Genomic DNA, 27763 nt, shown 5'->3' on the forward strand with positions numbered 1-27763 from the left:
AAGTGGGGTGGGCTGTGATTAAAGGGGAATCTGAGACTGACACAACTTGCCTTATCTTTAATTCAAACAAAAACAAGAGGCACCCAGGCTGGCACCTGACAGTGTCCTGGAGGGACAGATGGGAAGGCTGGGGGAACAAGCTAGAAGGGATGGCCTTCACCTCACCTTGGGGGTCTCCTTCCTCCTCAGGTTCACCCTGGATGCTTAAAGACCTGCTCGTCTGCTGCTGTAATACAGAGTGGAGGGACTGGCCTAACCTTGACATTATCCTCTTGAAACACACCAGGATCATTTGAGGGGCTGCAGACTATGGATGTAGCTGGCTGCAAGGGTGTGGGGCATGGGTGGGGCAATGCTGTCATCCTCCTCCTTAAGACACCCAAGAAGATCTCTCGTCGCAGTGTGAATACCGTGTACAACCCAACCAGAGGCAGAATTTTAATGGGCTGCGGGAGCCTTATTCCTTCCTGCCTTCCTTAATGGTGTTTCTGTGCAGCTGTTAAACAGCTGTGAAATCCCAGTCCAGAGGTGGACGATACACTTTCAGTGCTGGATAGTCTAATTCTTGGAGATGAAGGTGGAGAGAAAGAAGGGGAAGAGCTACACTCATTGAGTACCTTTTAAGTTCCAGACACATGGCTATGCGCTTTGCATAACTATTGTTTCCAATTCTCTCCAAACCTTAAATGAGGAGCTGGATAACTTAACCAAGGCTGTAACTACTAAGCGGCTTGCTGGGATGCAAAGCCAAGTGTGTCTGACTGTTCAAGTTTATTTCGTTGGGTCATATGACACCCAAAAAACCAGTAAATATTAATATTAAAAATTCTGACAATAGCTATTGCTGGTGAGCAGGAAAGATGCAGGGAGGGAAGGCAGTAGATGGTCTCCAAATATGGCCACAGCTCTCATCCCTGTAAGTTCATGCCACTTCTCACGTTAAGGGATGGAATCTATTTTCTTTTTCTTGAAGCTGAGCTGGCCCTTTGGCTTGTTTTGACCAATAGAATGTGGCAGAAGTAGCATGCTGAGAGTTCAGAGTCCATGCCTTAAGTGGACTGGTGGCTTCTGTCTCCTTTCTCTGGCAAGCCAGCCACCATGCTATACAAAAACCTTAGACAACTAAATGGTGAAGGTCCATGTGGAAAGACAGCATGTGGAGGCACAGTGAGGCACCAAACATGTGACTAAAGCTTTTTTTTGGCCCTCTCGGCCCAGCCCAGCTGCTAGATGAATGTAATCTAGTGAGTGACCCCAGCTGACGTCAGCCAAAGAACCACCCCGGCAAGCCCAGTCAATGCACAGAATCATGAGAGATAACAAATCACAGTTTGAAGTCACTAAGTTTGGGGGTGGTTTTCATGCCATAATAAATCACTTAAATCATGAAGGAAAAATTAGGTGTGGCGTCTACATCACTGAAGGGTAACGGCAAATCCTTCTGGTTTCATCCTCACACCCTGTGTCTTTTTTCACCACTAAGTGCTGGTCATCTGCGGCCAAAATGAAGTGACACGGATTTTACCAGGTGTCTGGGAGCCTGAAAACACCTAAGTCAAAATACCTTTGAGAAAGCAAAGCAGAAAAATACAGATTTTAAAGGGGCCGTGCGCACGGTCCCAGCAATACTTGGTGTGACTTAGAATCAGACGCACGTTTGTCAAATGGTGGTGGTGGGGAGTGTGAGTGGAAGAGTCTGCCTCTCGCTAAAGGAGATCAGACTGCTAAGAGGGGATCAGCAAGCCAACAGGAAAATGGGCCAAGGACAGGAAGAGGCGAGTCACAGAAGTGCACCCCCAAATCACTGGCAAAGGTAGGAAAAGACGCTGAAAAGTCACCAGGAGTCAGAGAAATACAAATTAACTAATAATAAGCTATCGTTTCCATTATTAAAAACACTGATAGTACCTAGTGCCAGGGAGGATATGGTGAAAGGAGCACACTTATATCTTTTGAAATGCATTTTAGCAACATCTATTTAAAACATACTAAGTGTGTAAGGACGTATATTCAGGTATTTTACTGCAACATTGTTTATGATGGCAAAAACTTGAAGCTACGTATTAACTGATAAAGGAAGGGTTGAATAAATTATGGCCCATTCATACCAGGACTATTTCGCAACTATTCAAAAGAATAAATTGAAGTTATACAAGTGTCTTGGAGGGGTTTTCCATGAGGTATTGATGAGTGAGAAAAGCATAATGCATAAAAAACATGTATCAAATATGATCCCTTTTTTTAAAAAATGACAAAACATATCTGTATATATGTTTATGTGTTTATATGTATGTTTATGTATGCATATGTATACATCTCTGCATCAGTGTATATGTGAATATATGTGCGTGGAGAAAAATATGAAAGGGTGAAAACAAAGTTATTAGCATGCATTACCTGGGGAAAAGTAGAGGGGTAATATGTGGAAAAAAGAAGTGAAGGAGGCAGCCAAATTAAAGGGAAAAGAAAAAAACACAACACTAAGAAAAGTATATGATGATATCATCACAGTTGTACATTACTGTGAAGTTATATATATATTGTGTGTGCAAAATATAAAATAACATTAAAGAAAAAACATAAAATAAAGTGAATAATGATGTGTACTTCACCTCTACGGAAGCATCCCTGAAACACAGGATTCTGGCACTTAAAAATGATTCATTTTGCTCTGTGTTAATTTTATGTATCAATAGAAGAAATGCCCTTGTCGGCAACAAGCCCTGATTCCTGCAGGATGCAGGCCAGACAGAAGCCCAGCAGCCCTTCTCCTCCAGCACAGCTTCTGAACAGGAAAACTTTCTCCAAAACCGAGATGCTTCCAGTGAGGCGCCTCCCATAATCTCCAGGCTAGAATCTCTGAGAGCGCACGCGCGTCTGGGCACTGGTGTGCAGACAGGCAGAGGTGGTACCTGCAGGCAAGTCCCTGCCACAGACAGCCCCCCCGCAACTGTCCACAGGGTCTCTAGTCTACACCTGCCTCCCAGTCCCCACCCCAGCTTTAGTTCCCTTTCTTGCTTCCCAGGCCCACTTATTCTGTCAGACCCCTAGTTTCCAAAGCCTCATCATCCCTCCTCTCGGTCCTCGGGGCCTTCAGCTCGCCAGCCAAGAGCTAGAGAGAAAAGTCACGCCCAGACTGCAGAGTCTAACTGGAGGCCATCCAGTCCCCGAGCAACCAAATACCACCCTTATACCTTTCTCTGGCAGACGGCCCACCCCACTCAACAAAAGGCCTCACTCCCGCCTCATTCACAGACTTCACTGCTTCTAGTTCACTAAGATTGAAAGTAAATGGTACAATAAGAGGTTCCCAAAGCCAGGATCAGCGATGGGGGAGGGAAATGGGTGCGACTGGAACTAGATAGTGGTGATGGTGGCATAACATTTTATATGTACTTAATGCCCCGAAATGGTACACATTAAAATGGTTAAAATGGTAACTTTTAGGTTATGTGAAATTTACAGCAACTGAAAAACAAAGAGTGCCCCAAGGCCTGGTGGGGCCTCACATTACCCTCTCTAGCTCCCTCGCTGCTGGAATTCGTGGCTGTGGCATTCGACCAGCTCTCAGATGGCTGCTCTCCAAGCCCACCTAAAGGAACAAAGAAGAAAAGAAACGTGAGGACGCACCAGCCTTCTTTGCACCAGCACCATGAGATGAGGGAACAAACCTGGTCACCTGGGGGATGCTCAGAATCACCAGAGGGTCAGTAAAGATCTGTTTAACAAAGGATGACTGGGCCCCTACTCGATGCTCAGGCCAAAAAGAACTTGCTTTCTTATAACCATGAACATAGTTCAGAAATTATAAATGTAGCCTCTCCTCGATCAGTTCAAGGGCACTTGGAGTGAAACATACAAAGTTAACAGGCGAATCCCAAAGTCAGCTTCCTAACCCCCAACTCCCTGAGAAAGCCCAACGCAAACAGGACACTCTCTGGTTCTGGAGTCCTCCGCCCAGGATGCAGGGAGACGTCACCAGTGCCACTCCTAAATATGTGATGTGGCAGTTGCTGCTGCCTTGGCTTATACAGGCATCCTGGTTTCCTCTTTGGGGTGTGAGTCTCCTTTTAGACATTGCTCTGCTTACTTTATAAATCAGACTCTGCCGACACTGCCTCAGTCAAGGGCAGTGATGCACGCACTCGTTTGCTAGTATCATCATCTAGAAACCAGGTTCACATCTGTCCCCACCAGGAAGATGGTCTATCACTATCTATTATTAGACCTACTGTGAACCAGGTACAGTCCCGGGAAGCAGGGATTCAGCAGTGAACAAGACAAACAGTGCCTAAGTTCCAAATGGGCGGTTGGACAGTAAATGGTAGGTAAGAAAATAAAGGAATAAGATGATTGCAGGTTCAGAAAATGCTCTGAAGATCAAATGCAGTATGTGGTAACGTGGCCTGGAGCAGCTGCTTAGAAAGCGGTCAGAGAAGGCCCTTTAGGGAGGTGACATTTGGGTTGAGACAAGAAGGAGCCAGCCACACAGAGATCCGGGCCAGTGCGTCCCAGCTGAAGGAGGATCAGGAAAGAATCTGGACCGGGAATGAGCTTGCCATGGGGAGGGGCTGACTGTGGTGTTGAGAGGGAGGCTGGATCCTCAGGGGTATTAAGATATAGTTGGAGGCACAGCAACAGGAGAGGCTGATGGCTTAGATACGAGGGACTGAGAGGGGCCCCCAATGATGCCTACATTTGGCAGTTGAGCAGCTGGGTGGGTCGAGACACCAGGGAGCAGACTTGAGGACAAAGCCTGTGACCAGGAGAGACTATCATACACGTGAAACCACACCAAAGCATCTACAGGACAATCTACTTGTGCAAAATATTTCTTGTATTTGTTTAGAAATTTGCAGCTTACAAAGCAGTTTCCCCATCTCCCCTTTGACCTTGATGAAAACACTCTGTAGCAGAAGTGTAACCCCATTTTACAGAGGAGAAAACTGAGATGCAAAATGATCAGCCCAGGGCTTCCCTGGTGGCGCAGTGGTTGAGAGTCCGCCTGCCGATGCAGGGGACACAGGTTCGTGCCCCAGTCCGGGAAGATCCCACATGCCGCGGAGCGGCTGGGCCCGTGAGCCATGGCCGCTGAGCCTGTGCGTCCGGAGCCTGTGCTCCGTAACAGGAGAGGCCACAACAGTGAGAGGCCCACGTACCACAAAAAAAAAAAAAAAAAAAAAAAAAAGATCAACCCAGGGTTGCCAGCCCATAAGGGAAGCCGAGGGCTCAGGACAGTCTCCTGGTCAGAAGCCTGATGATATTTCCCGTGCTCCATAGGTCACAGGCTTCCAGAGCTGCTCAAGGAAGGGTCCCAAACATGGAACCCAATGCCCTGGCCCCTGACAACCACAGAAGACAGCCCTGTGGTCCTGCATCCCAACTCCTGACATGCAGACCACCTCTCTCCCTCTGGTGACTGACACTGGCGGTGGACCAGGCGCGCGCGGATATTTTTACATGCCTTCATCCTGCTCGTCCGCTGCCTTTCTGGCCAAGTCAGAATCCACTAACACACTCCCTGCAGCTGCCGGGGTGTTCGCTGCCAGCTCCCAGCCCTCTGGGTATTCTTCCAGTTGCGATATCATTTCCTCTCGGGCTAAAGGTCAGGGGAAATCCTGATGGTATGAAAATCACTGGCCAGCAGAGGAATGTGCCCTATGCAAACTGAAGGAGAGCCTGAGGCCAAGGCTCCCGGACTAGCTCAGTCTTCACTCCCTGTGTAACTGAGGATGAGACCTTGGGTGTTAGTACTTTTCATCTGTCAAATGGGCTGTTCCAGTTCCGAATGAGGTAATGGTTTGTTTAGGCATTTGCTCATTCATCGACACCTGCTGCATGCCAGATGCTGTTTCTGCTGCTCAGGATATGACACTGAACAAACTCTACCCTGACCTCATGGAAATTATATTCTGGTGGAGGGTAGAGGAGAAAATGATAAACAAACAGGTGACTAAATATATACGTCGGTTGTTGACAAGCACTATGAAGAAAATAAATAAGGGTCAGGGGAACAGTGAATGCTAGGGGTGAAGGATTGCCATTTCACACAAGGCAGAAAAGCAGAATCCTGAAGAAAATGAGGGAGAGGGTCTGCAGATATCTGGGGAAGAGCATTCCAACTGAAGGGACAGCAGGTGCAAAGGCCCTGGGGTGGGAGTGTGCTTGACAGTAGGGAGGTGGGTATGACTGGAATGGAATGAGCCAGGGAAAGAATAATAGGTGATGAGGTGAGTGAGCAGTGGAGGGTCTGGGGGGTCAGCTCCTGGGGGACCTTGCAGGCCATTTTCAGGATTTTGGCTTTTATTCTGAGAGATCTAGATGGGAGCCAGAGGACATGAAAGGATTTTGTAACTGCACTGGCTCTGAATATGATCAGGGTTATTAGTAGCGAACAGGAGGGGAACACAGGAGCTGGGATTTGAAAGGAGATTCTGCAAAGCACTAGCCCATCAAAAATAGACCTGTAAGGATACCTGAGCACAGCCTGTTTCAAGGTTAGCTGGAGGCTGTGGCTGAGGGAGCGATGGCTGGGAGAGATTGATATTCAGCTTTGCAGCAGGCAGAGGAGGTGGGGGGATGAGGACTTCTGATTCCCTTGGCCCCCTGGCCCTTGGGGTTACAATGGGAGCAAAGCTCTGGAGCTGGGGGGAGACCAGGGGCCCTCTAGCAGATGGAGGTGGGGAAAGAATCAGTGTTTACTATGTGCCAATTATGGTGCTGACCATGTGCTAGGAACAGTGCTAAATGCAGAGTTTTGTCATTCTAGCCTCATGAAGACTCAGTGACAAAAGAGCCACAAACATCGTCATCTCACAGATGTGGAAACAAGATTCCAAGAGGTGAAGTGACTTGCCTGTCCTGAAGGTACAGCGATGGTTAGTAATGGAGAAGCTGAAGGTGGGTCCTGGCGGACCTCCCCAGATCTGTGCTCCTTCCCTCAGTCTCAGACCCAGAAAGAACAGGAGAACAAGTGGGATATCTGGGGCGGGTGGCTGCCTATTCCCAAGGGAAAGTCACTGATGAGACTGGGGTCACAGCAGTTAAGAACACACATCCCTTCTCTGTCATCCTTACCAGCAAGAGACTGGCAGCTCTTGTCATTTCTCCAAAGGGCAGCAAATCGCATGCTTCTAGTACAGCTGAGCCTGGGATCTACCTGGAGTGAATGTGATTTGGCCACCCCCCTGATGAAAACCCTCCCAAGGTTCCCCACTGCCCTTGGGATGAATTCTAAGCCCTAACATGACCCATGAGGCCCACCCCTGTGATATGGCCCTGCTGGCCTCCTCCACCCGGTACCTCAGGGCTTCCTGCTACTCCCCCACTCCCACTCTGTGCTCAGCCACCTAAGCTACTCACGGTGCCTTGGATTTCCTTTCTCCTCTTGCTGATGAGCCTTCCTCTGCCACACCCACCTCTTCATCTGGCCAAATCCTACTGGACCTTCAAGGCTCAGCTTGAACACCACTTCCTCTGGGACGCCCCATTGCTCCTCTTGGGTTAGAAGCCCCCTCCTCTGTGTTACCAGCACCCTGGGCTTTTTCACATCCCTTGCCACAAGTAATTGGGATCTCCTGTCTACTCAGCTGATCCCCTAGTTTAGTTTTTAGTATCCTGAAGAAAGGGACCTTGTCTTGTCCAACAGTAAACACCCAGCACTGTGCCTGGCACATAGCAGACAATAAAATATGTGATTGATGGATGAACGGATGGATAGGTAGATGGATGAGTCAGGTAGACAGTGCTTACAAAGAAAACCCAATCATTTCTAACTCATCATCACTGATGGAAAAGTTTGTCTTTTTCAGCTTATGGAGGGAGGGAAGGAGATATTCTTGGAACAATGGCTTTCAACCTTAGCTGCACTTTGGGATCATCTTGGGAAGCTTTTTAGAAAAATACTGAGGCCTGCATCCCACCCCCTGGAGGTTCTTATTTGATTGGCCTGGGGTTTGGGATTTTAAAAAGCTCCCCAGGTGATTCTAAGGTGCAGTCAAACTTGAGATTCTCTACTTAGAGAACCCTGTAAGAGGTAGCCTCAACTCATGGTGTTTTCTTAAAACTAACCTCCTTCCTCCCAAGCTCACCAGGAATGGAAGATGTGGAGCTGAAGACAGACATCAAGTACTAAGAAAAGTCATCTCTCACATCTAAATCAATGGACTGTGTTGCTCCATTTCAGTAAAAGCAAGCAAATAAGACAGGTGTGACTGTGGCTATAACTGCAGCCATAAGCACACAGAACAAGGAAGAGAGAAATATAGTCTGATGCAGACAAAGATTGGGGGCAATGGGGACAGGGAGTATTCAGGGTGTAGGGATATCTTTTTCCTTGGGTGTAACTGCAAGACAAAAAATATTTGAAAAAATACATATATATGCCCATATTTGATCTTTGGTTAATTACCTCTTCAGTGAGAGGCTATGTAAAGACCCTGTAGATTTCATTAGTCACAGGGGCTTATTCAAACGTCTCCTTTGCATAAGAAACCCAGGCTTACAGCTGGTCTCTGGGAAAGAATGCCCTCCAGGCCTTGAAAAGAGAGCTCCAGGCCTGTTCATGCAGAGGTCAGCAGCCCGTGATGCATGGGGCCAGGCTGAAATGTTTCTATCCAGCATTTGCAATTCAATCCCACAGTTTCCTTTATGGAACAATTCACTAAATTCAGAGTTGTTCTTTTTTCTAATTCACCATATAATTCACCTCCCAAGTTCAATTAAGAAGCAATCTGTTAGCAACTTTGGGAGCAAGCTGCTTTTCTTTGGGAAAGCCCAATTTTCTTCCGCTCCCAACAAGAAGTGGCTTAATTATATGCATCATATGAGACATTGATGTACACACAACGCCCCTCTACATAATTAATGAAATATTAACTATATACATCCAAAGACTTCTAGGTAGAAAGGGATGGGCTTTTCCAAAGCCCGAAAAGACAGCCATGGATCAATATTGTTCATTTGAATATATGATAATTCATAGTGACTATGAATTAATATTCATGAATATGATAATTAATAAACAAAACCTTATAGTAATTATTCCTTCTGTCTCATTCTTAGAGCCTAACGTTACTTGGCCCTCAGTTTTCTTTTATTTATTTATGTATGTATGTATGCATTTATTTTTAGCTGCATTGGGTCTTTGTTGCTGTGCACGGGCGCTCTCTAGCTGTGGCGAGCGGGGGCTACTCTTCATTGCGGTGAACAGGCTTCTCATTGCGGTGGCTTCTCTTGTTGCGGAGCACGGGCTCTAGGCACGTGGGCTTCAGTAGTTGTGGCACATGGGCTCAGTAGTTGTGGCTCGCGGGCTCTAGAGCGCAGGCTCAGTAGTTGTGGCGCACGGGCTTAGTTGCTCCATGGCATGTGGAATCTTCCCGGACCAGGGCTTGAACCCGTGTCCCCTGCATTGGCAGGTGGATTCTTAACCACTGCGCCACCAGGGAAGCCTGGCTCTTGGTTTTCTTAAACGCAAAAATAACTACCATTTTTAAATGCTGATTATTTGCAGGTACTCGCATATGTTATCCTGTATTTAATCCTCAAACTAATCCTCTGAGGTGGGTATTAGTGCCATTTTACACGCAGTGTAACTGAGGCTTAGAGCACTTAAGATATCACTGTGGACACACAGCCATTGGGTGGAGAGGTTGAGATTCTCTCCAGATCAGTCTAGTGTCAAAGCCTTTAAGATACAACACAAGTAACCCTGCCAGGACACCCTCAGCTCTCACATTTACTGACTTTTTAATACCTGTATTTACAGCTCCGTCCCATCAGAGGTACATCTAGCACAAAACTGTTTTGCTTTACTCTAAGAAAAATTAAAAAATAATCTCTAGCACAAGAGATTAAAAATCACTTTACTGCCAGTCTATTCATTCAATAAATACTGATTGAGTGTCTGCTTTGGGCAGCACTGTGCTGGGTTCCTGAAGGCAGAGACAGGCAGTGTCTATCTTCATGGTGCCTTCATGGTGCTAGTGGAAGGAAGAAAATCAACAATAAACAATGAGATCCTGGGACTTCCCTGGTGGTCCAGTGGTTAGGACTCCACGCTTTCACTGCCATGGGCCCGGGTTCAATCCCTGGTTGGGGAAATAAGATCCCGCAAGCTGCAAGGTGCGGCCAAAAACAAAACAGGACAAAACAAACAAACAAATAAAAAGAGATCATTCCATGGAGGGATTAAGCACTTTCAAGGAACTAAAACAGAGTTTTATGAAAGAGCAATGGGGGATGGGAGCCCAGGGAAAGTCTGAATTGGTGACATTTGAGCTGAGATCTAAATGATGAGAGGGGGACACCCATCTGGGGAGAGTGTTCTAGCAGAAAACAAAACAAAACACCAGCAAGTAAAAAAAAGTCCAGAGGGAGGAAAATAAGAGTCCGATGGAGCTAGAACTAAGGCTAATACCTGAGGGATGCAGGGCCAGTTTGTGCAGGCCTTTGAGTCTTACCCTCACAGTCAACTTGCCATGCCCTTTGGTCATATGTAATATGCACAGCAATCCTGTGAATAAGTAATATCATTCCTCTTCTACAGAAGAGAAAACTGAGGTTCATGAATAAGTTGCCCAAGGTCACCCAGCTGGTAAGAGACTGAATTTGCCTTTCAAGGCAGCCCCTTCTGACTCCAGAATCCATGCTCCTAACCCCTGCCCTCTACCTCACACCTGTACAGGTGTGGTCTGAACAAGCATCCCAAGCAAGGCCAATGGACAAAACATCTGCACAGCTCTGTCAGAAAACTACTGGCAAGACACACACAGCAGAGCTTTTCATTATTCATTAGGAAAAAAAAAAACCGAGGCAAAGCCCCTTTAACAGGTTGATTTAGGAATGAACTAGGCAACCAATGCGGTAATCAGTGTGTAATCCTAAGCAATTCAGTGCCAAGTAAAGTTTATATCTATGCCAAATTTCAAATGTTACAGAAGGGAAAGAGAAAATGGGTTAAAAGATCACTGCCAGTTTTTGTTAATGAAATGATTTAATATTGGCAAGTGTATAATAAAACAGGAATTCTTATACACTGCTGTTGAAGGAGGAACACACATTGGTAACATGTTATGAGATAATTTAGCAAGATGTATCAAAGTCTTTTAAAACAAGCAATAATATGATTTTGACCCAATAATATGACTTTGACCCAATAATATGACTTCTATATATCAGTACTAAGGAATCGATTGACAATGAAAACAAAGGATGTTCATTCTTAACATTTTAAAGACAGACTGTAACAACCACACACCCCCAATAAAGGAATTATGATATAAAGGAACTTAATGAAACATTTTAAACTGTTTTAGAAGAAAGTTTGCTGAACGGGAAAAATGTTCATATTATAAGTAAAAAGACAGGTTAGGAAGTAGTACCCAGTACGATCCCATCTTTTACTTTTTAAAAAGCATATACAAAAAATTATGGAAAAAATACTGGAAGGAAATACCCACAATGTCCATTGTGATGATCCCTGATGGGTGATTTTTGGGTGAATGCTACTTTTTTATATACTTTTTGTAATTTCTAAATTTTATTCAACATATTACTTTTATAATCAGGAATTAAAAATAAAGAAGAACTATATTACATCATACACTTTGCCTAAGAACATGTGCTCTGCACTTTGTAGTGTATGTCTGTACACACGTACACATACACACACACACTGTTGCCGGGAAACCCTTTTCCAATGGGAAAGAAACATACTCGTGTTTATGCAGATGGAAAGGTTGTGATCCAATATTTTTTTCTACTTTTCTGCTCTCACCATGGAAAGAAAAAATAATGAGTCCTCACCTTGGCAAGATGGAAGAAAGGAAAGCTAAGCTCCTTGGTGAGAACGGAAAGGGCTTGCTGGAAACTTCTTTAAGACAGTGTTGGATGGGCTCTTGGGAGATCCAGTCTGCTCTTCCCCAGTCAGTTAACTGGCTCCCACCTGTGTCCTAGCACTGGCTGATGAGGCCTTGGAATTTGCTCCGACCCCAGGCAGAAGCTCATGGGAGGCTTCTTAATCATGCAAATTTGAGCTCTCTCTTTCCAGAGCCTCCAGCCAGATGTCCATCTTGCTTGGTATTGGACCCTCCACCCATCCTGAATGCCTGTGTCTGCATCTTTCCTAGTCCCTGACTGTTGGTTAAGCTACACTAGACCTTCTGCTTAGGGATGCTCTTGAAGGACTTATTGCTCACCTGGCTTCAAACCTTCAGTGCTCTCCTGGGCCCTGGACTCTGGGTATTCTTGCACACTTGGTCCACATCTTTCACACCCAGCCTGGCCTTGGCTTCTTGGCCATTTCCATCATTTATTGCTGTATAACAAACTATCTCTCTAAACAGAGTGGCTTAAAATAACCACCATTTTATGCTTGCTTCTGATTCTGAGGGCCAGGAGTTGGGGCAAGGAATAAATGGGGCTGACTTTTCTCTGCTCTGGGACCTGAGCTGGGTTGACTTGAAATGGCCGAGGGATGGCTGAGATGGCTCATGTGGAGGGCAGTATTCCAAAAGGATGAGCCCCACTGTGCAAGTGTTTGTCAGCTTCTGCTTCCATCATGCTTTCTAATGTCTTACTGGCCAAGGCAAGTCACACAACAAAGCCCAGGGTCACGAGGAATGACTATGCCAGGTGAGGTTTGTCAGGGACCATGAATGGAACAGCCTACCCCCTGCTTGATCTCTAGAGACTTAAAGTTCTAGCAAGTCAGGTGGTTTGCAAGATGGACTTAGAGTGCCAGCTCTGGAGTCAGACTGTCCAAGGTTAAACCTTTACTATGTCACTTACTAGCTGTGTGATCTTAAGTCACTTAACCTCTCTATGTTTCAGTCTCCTCATCCATAAAATAAGGATGAGAGTATTCACCTCTTAGGGTTGTTATGAAGATTAAGAGAGATGATACATTCAAGACATAGAAAAATGCCTGGCTCACAGTCAGCACTCATTGAGTTAGCTATTATTACTATTGTCTCTAACACTGTTCTGAAGGCTGAAAGAGCAGAATGGGGAAACAATAAGTCACAGAGACAAGACATTTTATACCAGAAACACCACAAGTGAAGTAAAAAGTTAAGTTCTCCTTAAAGTGCACTTAACAAAACCAAGTTTAGGCTGAGGATCCATTAATACTCATTGGCAGGCAGTGACAATAAGACATCCACTGTACCCGAGCATGTTATTTTTTAAAAACTTGCTCCATCACAATTTGAGACATCAAATAACTAAAAAAATAACCAAATATATATGTTAAGAAAAGACTCAGGTGACTAGGTTGTGTGTAGTCATCCTGTTATCCCTGGGATAGTGGAATGGCTTGGCCAAGATAGTTAAGAGTCATTCACTGAGTAGTGGGTCCCAAATTACAGGCTAGAGCTTTGCTGAGAGACCCAATAATGTTTACTGGGTCTTGTGTGCCAAGGACTGTGCTTGCTGCCTTACGTGTATTTTCTCATTTAATTCTCAGCACAGTCCTGTAAGGTAGGGACTATTACTGGCTTTACTTACAAAAGAAAGAACTGAGGCTTAGAAAACTTTAAATAACTCACCCACAGTCACACAGCTAGTAAGAAGCAAAACCCAGATATAATCCCAGGCCCATCTGATTCTACTGATGGTCTTTATAATACAGGGCTAGGGATTCCAACCTTAATAATTGACAGTAAATGTCCCAATATATAAGCCTGGGAAAATCCCAGCTCCTCATTCTCTCGAGTAAGTTAGGTCAGTGGTCCCCAATCTTTTTGGCACCAGGGACCGGTTTCACGGAAGACAATTTTTCCATGGAATGGGGGGTGCAGATGGCTCAGGCAGCAACGCGAGTGATGGAGGAGGCGGATTCGCTCGCTGGCCCGCCGCGCACCTCCTGCTGTGCGGCCCGGTTCCAAACAGGCTGCGGACCGGTAGCAGTCCACGGCCCCAGGGATGGGGGACCCTGAGCTAGATGATAAAGGGTCATGTTCCCAGGGAGATCTCTCTACATCTCAGGCATGGTTCTGAAGGCTCAGTCACCCGTGTTTGTATTCCAAGGTGGGAAGTGCACAGGAGACTGGAGCAAGACCTCTGAGGAAGAGGAGGAGAAGACAGATGATGAATGGGAACCTGAGCTCCCAGGGAAGTTGTCCTGCAAACCACTGTCCACTCCCTGGCGTCTGCCCCAGACACACTGACAGTCAGAGCTCTCCAGCCCCAAATCAGGGATCATACCAGATGTCCTTGAAGACTGAGCAGGTTGTTCCTCAGGAATAGGAAGTGGTCCCCTCCAGGCACAAAAGAGGGCCCCTTCACTTTCGGCTGAGCTCAGGACCACTGGATTCCCTCAGAGCCATCTAAGGTATCCACCTCTAGCCAGGGCTCACCACCTGCCTTGAATCAAGCCAGTTCCATAATGGGCTATGAATCAGACACCGCCCCATCCACAGGAGCCACGAGGCAGAGAACAATGAGAGCAACCCGGTGAAGGAAATCCCACTCTCAACCTGGAAGTTTAGGAGGGCTTCCTGGAGGTGGCATTGAAGGACAAGAAGGGTTTCAATAAGTAGAGAAGGGAGGGAGTCAGGCAGGATAGACCATAGAAGAGAAAAGACTAGCCCAGCTTGGTAGCACAGCTTTTTTGACCTGAGTGATCTTTGGCATGATACTTAAATTCTTAGAGCCTCAGTTTCCTCATCCATAAAAAAGGACACAATGGGATCTAACATTTTAGGTTGTGAACAACACATAATACAATGTCTGGCACCTTGTAGGGACCCCACAGCCTTACTGGAGATTATTCTTTAGGTCACCTTCGGAGACTTCAGCCTCTGATTTTTTTTTTTTTTTTTTTTTTTTTTTGTGGTACGCGGGCCTCTCACTGTTGTGGCCTCTCCCATTGTGGAGCACAGGCTCCGGACGTGCAGGCTCAGAGGCCATGGCTCACGGGCCCAGCCGCTCCACGGCACATGGGATCTTCCTGGACCGGAGCACGAACCCGTGTCCCCTGCATCGACAGGCGGACTCTCAACCACTGCGCCACCAGGGAAGCCCAGCCTCTGGTATCTTGATGACCATACTAAAGTTTAAGCTCTGGCCAGGAGCACAGCTGTACCAACCTGGTATCTGTCTTCAGACCCCAGCCTGCAAAACCCAGCCTCCCTCATTCAGGACATAATGGAGTGTCCTGACAGAATGACAGCTTTTCTCTGCCCTAGCCCTTGCCTGGAATTTTAGTGGTGCCTAAGAGCACATCCCAGTGTCATTTAGAAGAAGGAAGGGGAGAGAGGGAGGAGGAGACAGATGAGAAAGGAGTAGCTGCTCTTTCCCTCAGACAACAACTGTCACCTGAACTTCCCATGGGGTTTGGTCCTTTTTGGTTCGCAAAGCTGTAGAGGGGAAATGCTGGTCCTCAGAGGCCCTGGAGGGATTAGTTGGGGCCTCTCCTTCACATGGATTTCCAGAAGCTTCTGGGGCGGGGGTTGCTTCTAAAGCAGGGAGTGGCTGGGTGAAGAAGTGGCGGGGCAGTAGAGAGGCAGTGGGGGAGAAATTCAGACACAGTGCTCACGGCTGACAGTGAGGCAGGAAGGGAGCACAGGGACCCAGGAGCACAGTGGGACACCAATTAAATTCTCCCCTGAGACGCTGAAGGCCAAAATTTGGACCACCAAGCTGAATGCATAAGAGGAAGATTCTAGAAGAATCTTCTCAGTCCCCATTTATTTCCTTTGGGGATCACTGAGCATTACCAGCAACGATCTCATTTACTTGCTTACACGTTTATTGCCTGCCTCCCTGACACCCTCTAAAAAGCTAGCTCCATCTTCTCCCTTGATGTACCCCCTGGCCTGGGACAGTACCCAACTCACAGGAGGTGGCTGCCAGTGGGAGGGGGGACTAGGGAAAGGGAGGCTGCAGGATGTGAGGCTACAGCAGACATTAATGCCTGACTCCAGTCAAGAAGGGATGGCGTCCTGGAGAGTGACAGGACTGTAGGGATGGGGAGAGTTTGCTTGGGAGGGATATTTAGGTGATGGGATGAACATAACTCGGTACCCAGCTGGATATGAGAAGAGAGATGGAGGGAACTCCCTTCTCGGCTCTTAGATGTGATAAAGGCGTCCCCTTGCCCATCCTTCACACTGAAATATGCCAAAAGGAGAGAAATTTTCAGAGGGCCTGTTCAGAAGAGTCAACATAAGAGACTTGGGATGACTTTAACAGGAAGTGTGGATAACTGCAAGAGGAGAATTATACATTTGTACTGCAGTTTATAAAAGTAGTAGTAAGTGAAGAAAAGACATTCCACGTTCCTGGATGAACTGGGTAAATGCTACAAATGTGTCCGTTTCTCCAAATGAAGTTATAAGTTTAATGCAATCATGATCCAAATTCAAGAGGATTTTGTTGGGATCTTCCTAGATTTTTGTGGAGAAGTGATCCTCAAATTCATGTAGAAGAATAAACAAGTGAGACTATTAAATAAATTTCTAAAAATGAAAAGCAAGGACCATGAGGAAGGGTGGCCACCAAATATTAAAACATATAAAGAAATTAACATGAGAAGGCACACAGATGAATGGGACACAAATGCTAACACTACATGTAAAAACACACACTATGTGATAAAAACCCAATCAAAAGATGGGCAGAAGATCTAAATAGATAGCTCTCCAAAGAAGACATACAGATGGCCAAAAAGCACATGATGCTCAAGATCACTAATTATCAGAGAAATACACATTAAAACTACAATGGGGTATCACCTTGCACCAGTCAGAATGGCCATCATAAAAAGTCTACAAACAATAAATGCTGGAGAGGGTGTGGAGAAAAGAGAACTCTCCTGCACTGTTGGTGAGAATGTAAATTGGTACAGCCACTATGGAGAACAGTATGGAGGTTCCTTAAACTAAAAACAGAGCTACCATATGATCCTTCAATCCCACTCCTGGGCATATACTGAAAGAAAACCTATTTCAAAAAGATACATGCACCCCAATGTTCATAGCAGCACTGTTTACAATAGCCAAGACATGGAAGCATGTTCATAGCAGCACTGTTTACAATAGCCAAGGCATGGAAGCAACCTAAATGTCCATCAACAGATGAATGGATGAAGAAGATGTGGTATATATATATATACAATGGAATATTACTCAGCCATAAAAAGAATGAAACAATGCCATTTGCAGCAACATGGATGGACTTAGAGATTATCATACTAAGTGAGGTAAGTCAGACAGAGAAAGACAAATATCATATCACTCATATGTGGAATCTAATTTAAAAAGAAAGATACAAATGAACTTAACAAAACAGAAGCAGACTTATAGATATTGAAAGCAAACTTATGGTTACCAAAGGGGAAACATTGTAGGGTGGGGGGGAGATAAATCAGGAGTTTGGGATGAACACATGCACACTATTATATATAAGATAGATGACCAACGGGGACCTACTGTATAGCACAGGGAACTCTACTCAGTACTCTGTAATGGCCTATATGGGAAAAGAATCTAAGAAAGAGTGAATATATGTATATCTATAACTGAATCACTTCACTGTACACCTGAAACTAACACAACATTGTAAGTCAACTATACTCCAATAAAATTTAAAAAAAAATTCTAAAAATGAAAAGCAAGGAACTTGAGGAAGGATGGCCACCAAATATTAAAACACATAAAGAAATTAACATGAAAAGACACACAGATGAATGGGACATAAATGCTAACACTACATATAAAAACACACACTATGTGGTAAAGGAGATATGGGGAAAAATATGAATTAGATGGCGTTGAGATTATTATTCAGAACTTGGGGGGAGGGGTACCTCCAAATAAAACCCAAATGGATTGAAAGAATTAAGTATAAACAAACAAACCATAGAAAAACTTTGGAAAAATATGTTATTTCCTAGAGCTATAGTAGGAATAATTTTATACGTTTAGAAGTATAAGAAAAAGAAAATCTGACTTGATATATTTAACTTCTAAACTTTAAAACTTTTGTATCTCAGAAAGACTAATCCCCTAAAATGAAAATAAAACACCCATACAAGTGAAAATATCTGCACTGAAGATAACAAATGGTTACTATCCATATTATATAAATAGCTCATGCAAATCAATGAGAAAAACTTTATGTCTAATATGCATTGGATAAAGGAAATTGGTGAACATGTCATAGAAGAAAAATGTAATTAGTAGGTAAATATATAGAAGTTGTTTACCCTTGAGAAATGAAAACCGAAGCAAAACTAAGGTACCATTTCCAACTATTAAAGTAGCAAAATAAAGAGATTGACGGTAACAATGATGCTGAGTCAGCTGGAAGTGGAATTTTCATTTTGTGAAGAATCATTTATTCAGCAAATTTGGTGAGCATCTACAATGCGCCTCTCACAGGACCAGGCACTGGGAGGGCACAGATAAATGATAACTCACAGAGCTCACAGTCCAGTCTGGGAGAAACAGGAAGACATCGGGCGTTCAGAGGCTTCCCCGAGAGGGGCCGGCTGAGTTTGAGGGAAGGGCAGAAGTGGGTGGATGAAGACTTTCCGGGCACTGAGGCGGGGTAGGGGAGGGCCCATGGAGGAGAGTCCAAGTCCTCAGCCAAGTCCCACAGGAGTCTGATCCCAACACTCCTTGCCAGCGTCTCTTCTCCCCCAAGTCCCACCTTCTCACCCACCTGTCAACCACCCTGCCAAGCTCCCACTTCCATGACTGTGTTCAGGCTCTGCTTTCCACCTGCAATGCCCTCCTCACTTCGATCCTAATCAAAATCCTTCACAGACTCTTCCATGAAGCCATCCCTTGCCTCTGTTTCACCTACATCCCCCTCGTGGCCCTTTACTCATTCACCCGTTCATTCATTCCCTCATTCAACATGCTTCCTCGGGGCACCTCTCTGTGCCAGGCACTGTACCAGGTTCCAGGGATAGAAAAACAGATCAGACACAGCCTCTCCTCTCAAGGAGCTCCCGGCCCTGATCATACCATGCCTGGAGTATAATTATTTGCAGACCAAGTCTATTGCCCCTACAAGACACTTAACCCCTTGAGGACGGAGATAACATCCTATTTCCATTGTGTGGTGACATAGCAGAGGCTTAACAAATATGTCCATTTGAATTGGACTGAATAGGATGGACTGATGCTTGCATATATTATCTCAGTTGTGTGTAATCTCGCTGCACCTGTGTGGGGTGAGGTATTATTGTTACTCCCATTTTACAGATGAGGAGACTGAGGCTCAAGGAGGTTAAAGCACTTGATCTGTGGTCACCAGCTGGTATGTAGCAGAGCTGGGAGGCTCTAACCCCCAGCCCTTGCTCTATGCCTCATCACCCTGTCCCTTGGTGTCTGACAGGAGCAGAGAAGGAATGGAAAACCCCAGGAAAGGAAGTTAACCTACAACTAAGGGTTAAGACTTTCTCACTACCTGGTAAAAAGTCCTTCAGAAGAGACACAAGTTTGTCCTCATAGAACATCTTGAAAGGATTTTATCACATGGCCTTTGCACAGATGACAAAATGGCCGATAAAGATTTACAGATGTCTCAAAGGACCCATGAACTGGGTCACAGAAAGAGTAGCAAGGAACTCAGGAATCAAAGAAAGGAAGACCAGCCCAAGCCGTCTGCAGGGAACTGGAGGAGAGAAGCAGAAAGAGGACCATGGAGCTCCGTGGCCTGTCTTTGACCTTTTGGGACAGAAGTCAGCTCAGTTCAAGGAGAAGTACAGATAAATGGCTTCACCTGTAAGAGATAATCTAAGTGAATAGAGGTTCGGGTAACTGGTGGCATATGTCAGTGAGATGGAATGATCCTTTTGTTTCAGAAAGGCTAACACCTATTAATGGTCCCATCCCTCTGATTCACTGGGGCAGAAAGAACCTGTTTTGATGCCAATACATGTGCTGGGCCATAAACCACCCGCTGCAAGACACTGTCCTGTTGGCCTGTTTTGTATTTCACCCCAGTGCCAGCCAGAACCTGGGACGTGGCATGCTGTGTTGCAGGGGTGGGGAGGCGTTGGAGGGTCAGGCGTGGGGAGGAGTTAGAGGGTGGGGGGTGGGGAGAGGTTAGAGGGTGGGGTGGGGAGGGGTTGGAGGGTGGGGTTGGGAGGGGTTGGAGGGTGGGGGTTGGGAGGGGTTGGAGGGTGGGGGTGGGGAGGGGTTGGAGGGTGGGGGTGGGGAGGGCCAGAGATTGAAAGTTCAAAGAAAGGCAGAAAAGAGGCTCCAGAAGAAGGATCGTCTTCCAGACTACCAGGCAACAGTTAAAGCTTAGGGACTCCTCTCTAGATGCAGAAAGGAGAAGCAGCCCTGGCTGGTGTCATGGGACCTGTATTAGGGCCCAAGGATGTTGTCCCTTCCCCACTGGCCCAATGTGCCAACTCAAATGCCTAGAGTTGGGGGCCCAGGCAAGGAGTACATCAGCGTGAAAGAGGTCAGTGTGAAAGATGAATAGGGAGTAATGGGGTCTCTGGCAAACCACAGAGCACCTGCTCCTCCAGAGTCCAACCCATCGTTACGCAACTCCACTGATTGTTGCCATGTGGGATTGCTGGACAAGTGTGGCCAGATATTCCAATTTTTCAAGAGAAGCCAGAGTTCTGGATTTTTATGAGAAATTTGATTCTTAAATTTTGGCAGTAAATTTTTTAAAAAATTAAGCACTACAAAACATATCTGCAGACTATATTTGTGTGGTGGACTGACCACTTAGGACCTCTGGGCTGCAGAGTGAATGGGAAAGTAGTGCCTCTAGGGGGTGCCCATGTCAGGGAAGACAGGAATTCCTCTGGCGATGGCAGTAAGGTCCAGGGATGCAGGAGGGTCATGGAGAACCTGGGAAGCAGAAGCCAGTAGCAGCAGGAGCAGGATGGGGGCTGGATAAAGTTCAAAGGCTCAGCACCAAGGTCAGCTGGGGCTTTTCTCTCACTGTTTATGGGCAGTCTCCTTAAAGGACACTAAGAGAAATAAGATGACCAGAACGCAGAATGAGATTCCACTGGCATCCCCACCACCTTCACCACCTTCTCTCTCTGGATCCCTTTGGAAACCACAGAAATAATGACCCACAGACCTCAGTGTAAGTGGCCCCAGAAGAAATGTGACTTTGTCCGGGCCATCCAGCACTTCAGCCACAGGTTAGCATGATGCGGGGAGTCTCATCCCAAACTCACACTGCAGAGCCACCCCTTGAACTGCGTCTCCAGCTCTCCCGGTCCAGCCCCCTTGTCACCGGTGTCCAGTGTCTACATCCTTCACGCAGCTCTGGGGCAGGGGGCAGCCTGACCTTTCTCAACCTTCTCTCTCCAGCTCATTGTTTGCTGTTGTTTCCGAAGATGGGACAAAGGGAGGTCACAGCCACATTGCTGCCAACACCTGTGGAAGCCCACTGGAAGGTCTCTAGAAGGTCTTGTATTAGATGCAATTTGAGCAGACTGTTCTAAAGTTCCACGAGGCATCACATGAAAGGGGAGCTGAAGACACTTGCAGGTATCTAATCAGCCATGCACACAGCAGACACCATGCATTGAGTCCCCATACATTCCTGGATTATCTTTGGCAAAAGAACTGAGAGACTCATTCTTGGCCCTCAGGAAGCTTAAAGTCCAACCCTCCGTTCTACAGAAAAGGAGTTCTCATGAGGAGAACTGACATGCCGTACAGTGGGTAACTGAAAAGTTGTAGCCCTGGTTTTGTTCGAAAACAATTTAGTTCATTATCATGCCCAATAAGAAAATACTTGAGCCGTAAATGCATTTGAAACAAAGGTCAATTTCCAGCTGTAACAAAATGCACACATCCAAAAGAGGCCAAGAAAAACAAGAGCAAATTTGCATGAAAACTAAACATGCTATATTAAAAAATTTTAGGGGGTGATTACTTTTTGGATAAACAAATCCTTTATTTTGTCAAAAAGGATTCACCACAGGGTGCTCTTAGGTCAGGGTGGGGAATTATGTTTATATTGAGGCCACTGATGTTAGAACAATCAATTGGAGGGTTGCACAAATAAAAAGACAAAGTATGGTTTATTTCATTTCATTCTGCTTTAGAGATCACCTACTATTTAAATTAAGAACAGAAAACATAGAATTCCATTTAGTAAACACAAACAAAAACATACACAGTTAACAGAGCATGAAAATAGAATCAGATTAAGAAGAAGCAAAGAGTGAGGCTCAGGGAGTGAGGTACAAACTTTCTGTTGGCCAAAACTGAGGCGCAGGTTAGATCCTCACCTGAAACAAGCCATCCCCAGCTCTCATGAGGCTGTGTTCCCAAATTCCAGGGATTAAGATGGCTAATGGGAACTCATAAAGTATTTTCCCATGAAAATAATATAAATGGCAAAGTGGGTGTGAGGTTACCAGGCTTGACCTCAAGACTAGGTTAACTCCAGAGGGAGCTACTTCCACATCTCCACATGCGGGAGGTCAGTTCACTCACCCATCCTCTCCACTAACCAGAGGCTGCCCCATCCTTCATGCCTCTCTCAAGCCACAGACACAGACCATTATCAGTTCCTTTCTTCCTCCTGCCTCCCTGGGGCACTGATCAGCTCACTTTATACTCCTTCCCTTGGCAATTTCTTCCACTCTTAGGGTTTCTTCGGTACCCTTATGTAGGCGGGTACCACAAGCTTTCAGTGGGGGACACTCAAGAAGAGGGATCATGATATGACTCGCACATGGTGGCCATGATGGGTCAGGTGCTAGAAGAAGAGAAAAAGCAAAAAAGAGATTCTCTGTGGCCCCTGAGAGAAGAAGCCAGCCTTGTTCTTTTCTCTTCAGTCTCTAGTCAAGTCCCCAGCAGGCCAGTTCTTCTGCTTCTGTCCTTGGATGGCCATGAGAATATATATATATATATTTTTTTGCGGTACGCGGGCCTCTCGCTGTTGTGGCCTCTCCCACTGCAGAGCACAGGCTCCGGATGCACAGGCTCAGCGGCCATGGCTCACGAGCCCAGCCGCTCCGTGGCATGTGGGATCCTCCCGGACCGGGGCACGAACCCATGTCTCCTGCATCGGCAAACGGACTCTCAACCACTGCGCCACCAGGGAAGCCCGAGAAAATATTCTTAAATAAACTCTTTTATCGACCTATCTTGAGTACGATTCTGTATCTCAAAACCGAAAGAACCTTGCCTAGAATGTCAGGCACTAAACTCTTATTTTTCCTGGTTTCTCAAGCTAATCTCCCAGTTTTGACTCAGGCCCATTGGCAGGGGCAGGGGGCAGGGGGTGGCTGGAATAACGGCTCCCTGGATGGATGGCCAAGGGTGGTCACTGCCCCTCCCCCACCTGGCTCTGCACCCTGTTGTGACTCCAAGTGGACTCCCAGCCCGGTTTCTCCAAATTCTGACAAATGCAGTCATAATAAAAATCAACCTAAAGGTGAATTTACTTTTCCCAACACTTCAAGTTCACAGTGAATTCTGGCTTCAATCCAAGGTGTAATCAGCCTCTGAATGAGGTCCCAGGGAACCAGATGATAGAATCCTTATGTTGCATTCTTTTTTCCTTCCCAAAGAGCAGATGTGCACTTTATCAGATGCCTCTTTATCATCTCAAATCATCTTACTAAACTGAAAACTTTATGAGCGGAATAACTGTCAGGCCTCACCCGGTTCCTGTACCCCAGCCCTCCTCCTCTCCAGCTGCTGACTGCTGTCTGCACGCACAGCCAGCCCTGTCCTCGGGTGGGGGGATTTAAGGATTTGGGGCTCAACACTTGAGGGTCACAGCAGCACATCATCTTTGGCTCCGATTTTGATCTGAGGGCTTCTGCTTAATTTCAGACCTTTGTCCCCATCTTGTTCTCTCAGGCCAAGCCTCTGACTTCTTGTCCTCCTTAATACCCACTGCACGGAAGAATCAGGGGTCCTTGCCTTGTTCTTCTGAGCTCCCAGCATAGCACTGGAACTCTCTGTGAGTTCTATTAAAGGCCTCTCTGATGTTATTTGCCTGGGTCTCTGGCCTCACACAAACATTCCTGCCTCCCTTCAGGTCCTGTGTCCCAAACTGAGCCCAGGCCATGCCCAACACCCACTTCTGCCTGGATGCCAACTGTTACCTGGGACCTTCTCTCCAGGTGTGAGTTCTGCCCACTGGACCATGTCTCGTCTGGGAGGTCGGTGGGGTTCCACACCAGCGGGGTCACAGGTCCTCCCCCACCACAGCCTGCCCCATTCCTCCAGTACCGCCAAAGCATGACCATAATCACTTCCATCATTAAAACTCCATCTCCGGGCTTCCCTGGTGGCGCAGTGGTTGAGAGTCCGCCTGCCGATGCAGGGGACGCGGGTTCGTGCCCCGGTCCGGGAAGATCCCACATGCCGCGGAGCGGCTGGGCCCGTGAGCCATGGCCGCTGAGCCTGCGCGTCTGGAGCCTGTGCTCGGCAACGGGAGAGGCCACAACAGTGAGAGGCCCGTGTACCTCAAAAAAAAAAAAAAAAAAAACTCCATCTCCTTAATGGCAGAAGAAAAAAGTGGGTACGGCTGTATCCTTGGTGCTGAGCACAGAAGAGGTCCCCAATTAGCATCTGTTCCTTGAAGGAAGGAAAGAGGGAGGGGCAGGAGAGAGAGGGAAAAGGACTGTAATCAAGAAGATGGTGTGAGAGGGTCAGCAGAACTGACACAAGGGGAGTGTAGGTCATGCCAGAGGAGCAGCGTAGCCATAAAGATGAAGTTCTAGACCATGGGAGCCAAGGTGAACTACCACGGGAGGGACAGGGGTGAAATGGAGCTGTCAACTGGGGTGGGGGGGGCAGTGGGCACAGGTCTGTGAAGAAAAGGGCTGAGCAGAGCCCTGGAGGAGTGAGCAGGAAGGCCAGCACCCCCTCTCTGGCTTGGAAAAGACCTAACGACCACACCTGGGGCTCTGTCTGAAGGGCTCAGTAAAGACAACTTATTGACCATGTGGCCAAAGAACACCCTTTTCAGACATTCCCTGCAAGGTGATCTGGGCTTGCCCAGCCCAAGCGCATCACCCCTGAGCATAAGCCTTTCTTCCATTGCAGGCTCCCACTCTAAGCATCACACATTCAAACAAACAGTCCTAACCCCAACTGGTCTGGGGGAGCAGAGGGGCAAGGAGGCCATCATGCACTCCTGAGGCTCCATCCTCAGCTCACAAGGGTTTGTCTGGTGCTGTCGCTGTGCCCAGGCTGATGCTGCAACTAAAGAGGGAGGGCCAAGACCAAACAAAGACAAGTCACAGCTGTTGACAGTCTGGTGGATGCAGCAAGGCACATACTGAATGGCAACCTGAGATGACAGAGGGCAGGATGAAGTGCAGCCCCAGAAGTGAGCAGAACTTGCCCATGTCTTTTTTCAACACCTCTCAAAGGCAGTCGTGGGGAGACTAAGTCTTCACAGCTCAAGGCGACAGGGTTAGTGGTGATGCCAGCATCTGTTTCCAGAAGCAATGGAGTGTAGAGGCTAAAAGCAGCCTTTGATATTAGACAGAGTTAAGTCCTAATCTTGGCTCTGCCAATAATTAGTTGTGTGATCAAAGAAAGGTTACACACCTCTCTGAACACACCTGTAGGTATCAACAGTACCTGCCACATAGAGCTGTTGCACGAAGATAAATGAGATCAGACTTCCCTGGTGGCGCAGTGGTTAAGAATCCACCTGCCAATGCAGGGTACACAGGTTCAATCCCCGGTCCTGGAAGATCCAACATGCCGGAGCAACTAAGCCCATGCACCGCAACTACTGAGCTTGCGCTCTAGAACCCGCGAGCCACAACTACTGAGCCCGTGTGCCACAACTACTGAAGCACGCGCGCCTAGAGCCCATGTTCTGTAACAAGAGAAGCCACCGCAATGAGAAGCCCATGCACCACAACGAAGAGTAGCCCCTGCTCACCGCAACTAGAGAAAGCCTGCATGCAGCAACAAAGACCCAACACAGCCATAAATAAATAAATAAATAAATAAATAAATAAATAAATAAATAAATCTAAAAAAGATTAATGAGATCATTTAAGACAAAATTAGCACACAACAAATTGTAGTTATTATTATTCTTTTTGTTGTTGCTATCAAAGAAGAACCAGCATCTAATCAATTCTCAGATCTCTGTTTGGCCAACTTCATGACCTAGAGTTTGACTCAGGACGACTAGGAAAGGCTTTATGTTGGGGATTGATAGAGATTCCCCATGTGCTGGTGGAATCTAAATCCAAGAATCTGGTCAGGTCACATTGGTGCACGTCCAGCTCCAGAGACCCCAGGGGGGTGCAGGCAGGGTACTGCAAAGGAGAAGACTTCCAAGGCATCTAGGAAGTGTGGAGTCTGAGACACAGAGGTGGGCCGGGGAGGAGAGAAGGCAGGATCCAGCACACAGGCAGCCATGTGGCTACTATTTTTTTGAGCACCTACGAGGTGTCAGACTCTGGGATGAGTGCTTTACCTCCTACACTCTCCCAATCCCCCCTCTCCAATCCTGTTTTCCAAATAAGGAAGGAGGCTCCCTTACTCCTGCAGTTAATCAGTACAGAGCCAGGGAGGCCTGCCTGACTCCAGTATCCATGCCTTTCCACACTGCAACTCTAGGATCCAGGATGTCCACGGGAGAACGCCTCCAATAGAGTGGAAACAGACAGAAAAAGGGGGCTGTGGACTGGAGGTGCATAATTTGGGATCCACGGAGTAAAATTCTTGAAATTGCAAACAAAATTGTGTGTGTACCTTTTTCTCGGAGAAGTGCTGAAAATACTCATCGGACGCTCAGAGGGTGTGGGAACCACAAAATGTCAAGTACAATATACGTAGAGAAAAGAAGTCCCCAAAACCTTATTCCAAAGCTCTTGAGGAGACAGTGGAAAGGACGAGAAGAGTGCCCCCTGACAGCTTCCTGTCCCTCTAATCCAGTGGCCCCAGCAGCAGAGGCCACCAGATCTCACTGAGACGGTGTTCCATGATGTGAGAGGAGACAGCCTTGAACCCAACTAACTGTCTCAGCAAGTCTAACCTGGCATTCATCCGTAAGCTCAGGACACTGTCCTTTCTACAGATGTCACAGGGAGCCACCACTGCCCCCACTTCTTTCCTGGACACTAGTCAGTCAGCAGTGCTCCCACCACCAATAAAAAAATTAATGAAAAGACGAAGCCACGTCTACAAAGCCTGGGGAATGTCTCCATGGGAACAGAGCCAGAAAAACCACAGCCTGTCGATAGTGCTGCTCAAAGCAGCCCCACTCATGAGTTCTCTCAAGGGCCTCAAAGCTAAAAATATGTTGGGTCCCTTTTACATCCTCAAACCTTGGAAGGCAAGGCCCAGAAACCCATGTAGTACATGAGGGTCTCTCACGGGTGCGCTTTAGCCTTTTGTGCCTAAATTTAGTCCCTCGATGCCCAATGGCCTTTGCTTCCCCTCTTTTCTCCAGCCTGAAACACCAGCGTTCAAATCCAGAGTTCAAACTGGCTGGAAAGAAGTAAGGATATGGTTTCAGGAGACCCTCTCTTCAGAGGGGACACTGAGACCAGGTGACGGTAGCATGTGCCCCTCCAAGTCATGGACAACATAGGAAAAGGAACTCAAAGAGTTGCAGCCTCTGTGGGGTCCATCTCTGAGTGATGAGGCCCAGGGAGAGGAGGCAAGTTAGCCAAACTAACGTCTTCGACTCTCTCCTGCTAATTTATTATTCTGAAATCAAATGCACAAACTGTTAGGCTTATGTGGATGCCCTACACAGATGGCAGGAGTTTAGACTAAGGTTGGTTTCTTAAATAGAGATGGACATGGCCCAGTGGCTCAGAATAGAC

At 46.7% G+C, this 27763-nt stretch overlaps 1 protein-coding gene across 1 annotated transcript in view; it reads right to left on the reverse strand.

The window, feature by feature from the left end:
* Window positions 1-27763, reverse strand: part of TLL2 (tolloid like 2) — a gene marked incomplete at both ends in the record, with an annotated part of 137630 nt that overhangs the window by 70410 nt on the left and 39457 nt on the right. The window contains one exon of the mRNA XM_079708879.1: window positions 3515-3592. Within this exon, the coding sequence (XP_079565005.1) occupies window positions 3515-3592 (78 nt within the window). The remainder of the gene's footprint in view (window positions 1-3514; window positions 3593-27763) is intronic.

Source organism: Hyperoodon ampullatus (assembly GCF_949752795.1).
Source record: "Hyperoodon ampullatus genome assembly, chromosome: 1".
In the NCBI taxonomy this organism is placed as follows: domain Eukaryota; kingdom Metazoa; phylum Chordata; class Mammalia; order Artiodactyla; family Ziphiidae; genus Hyperoodon; species Hyperoodon ampullatus.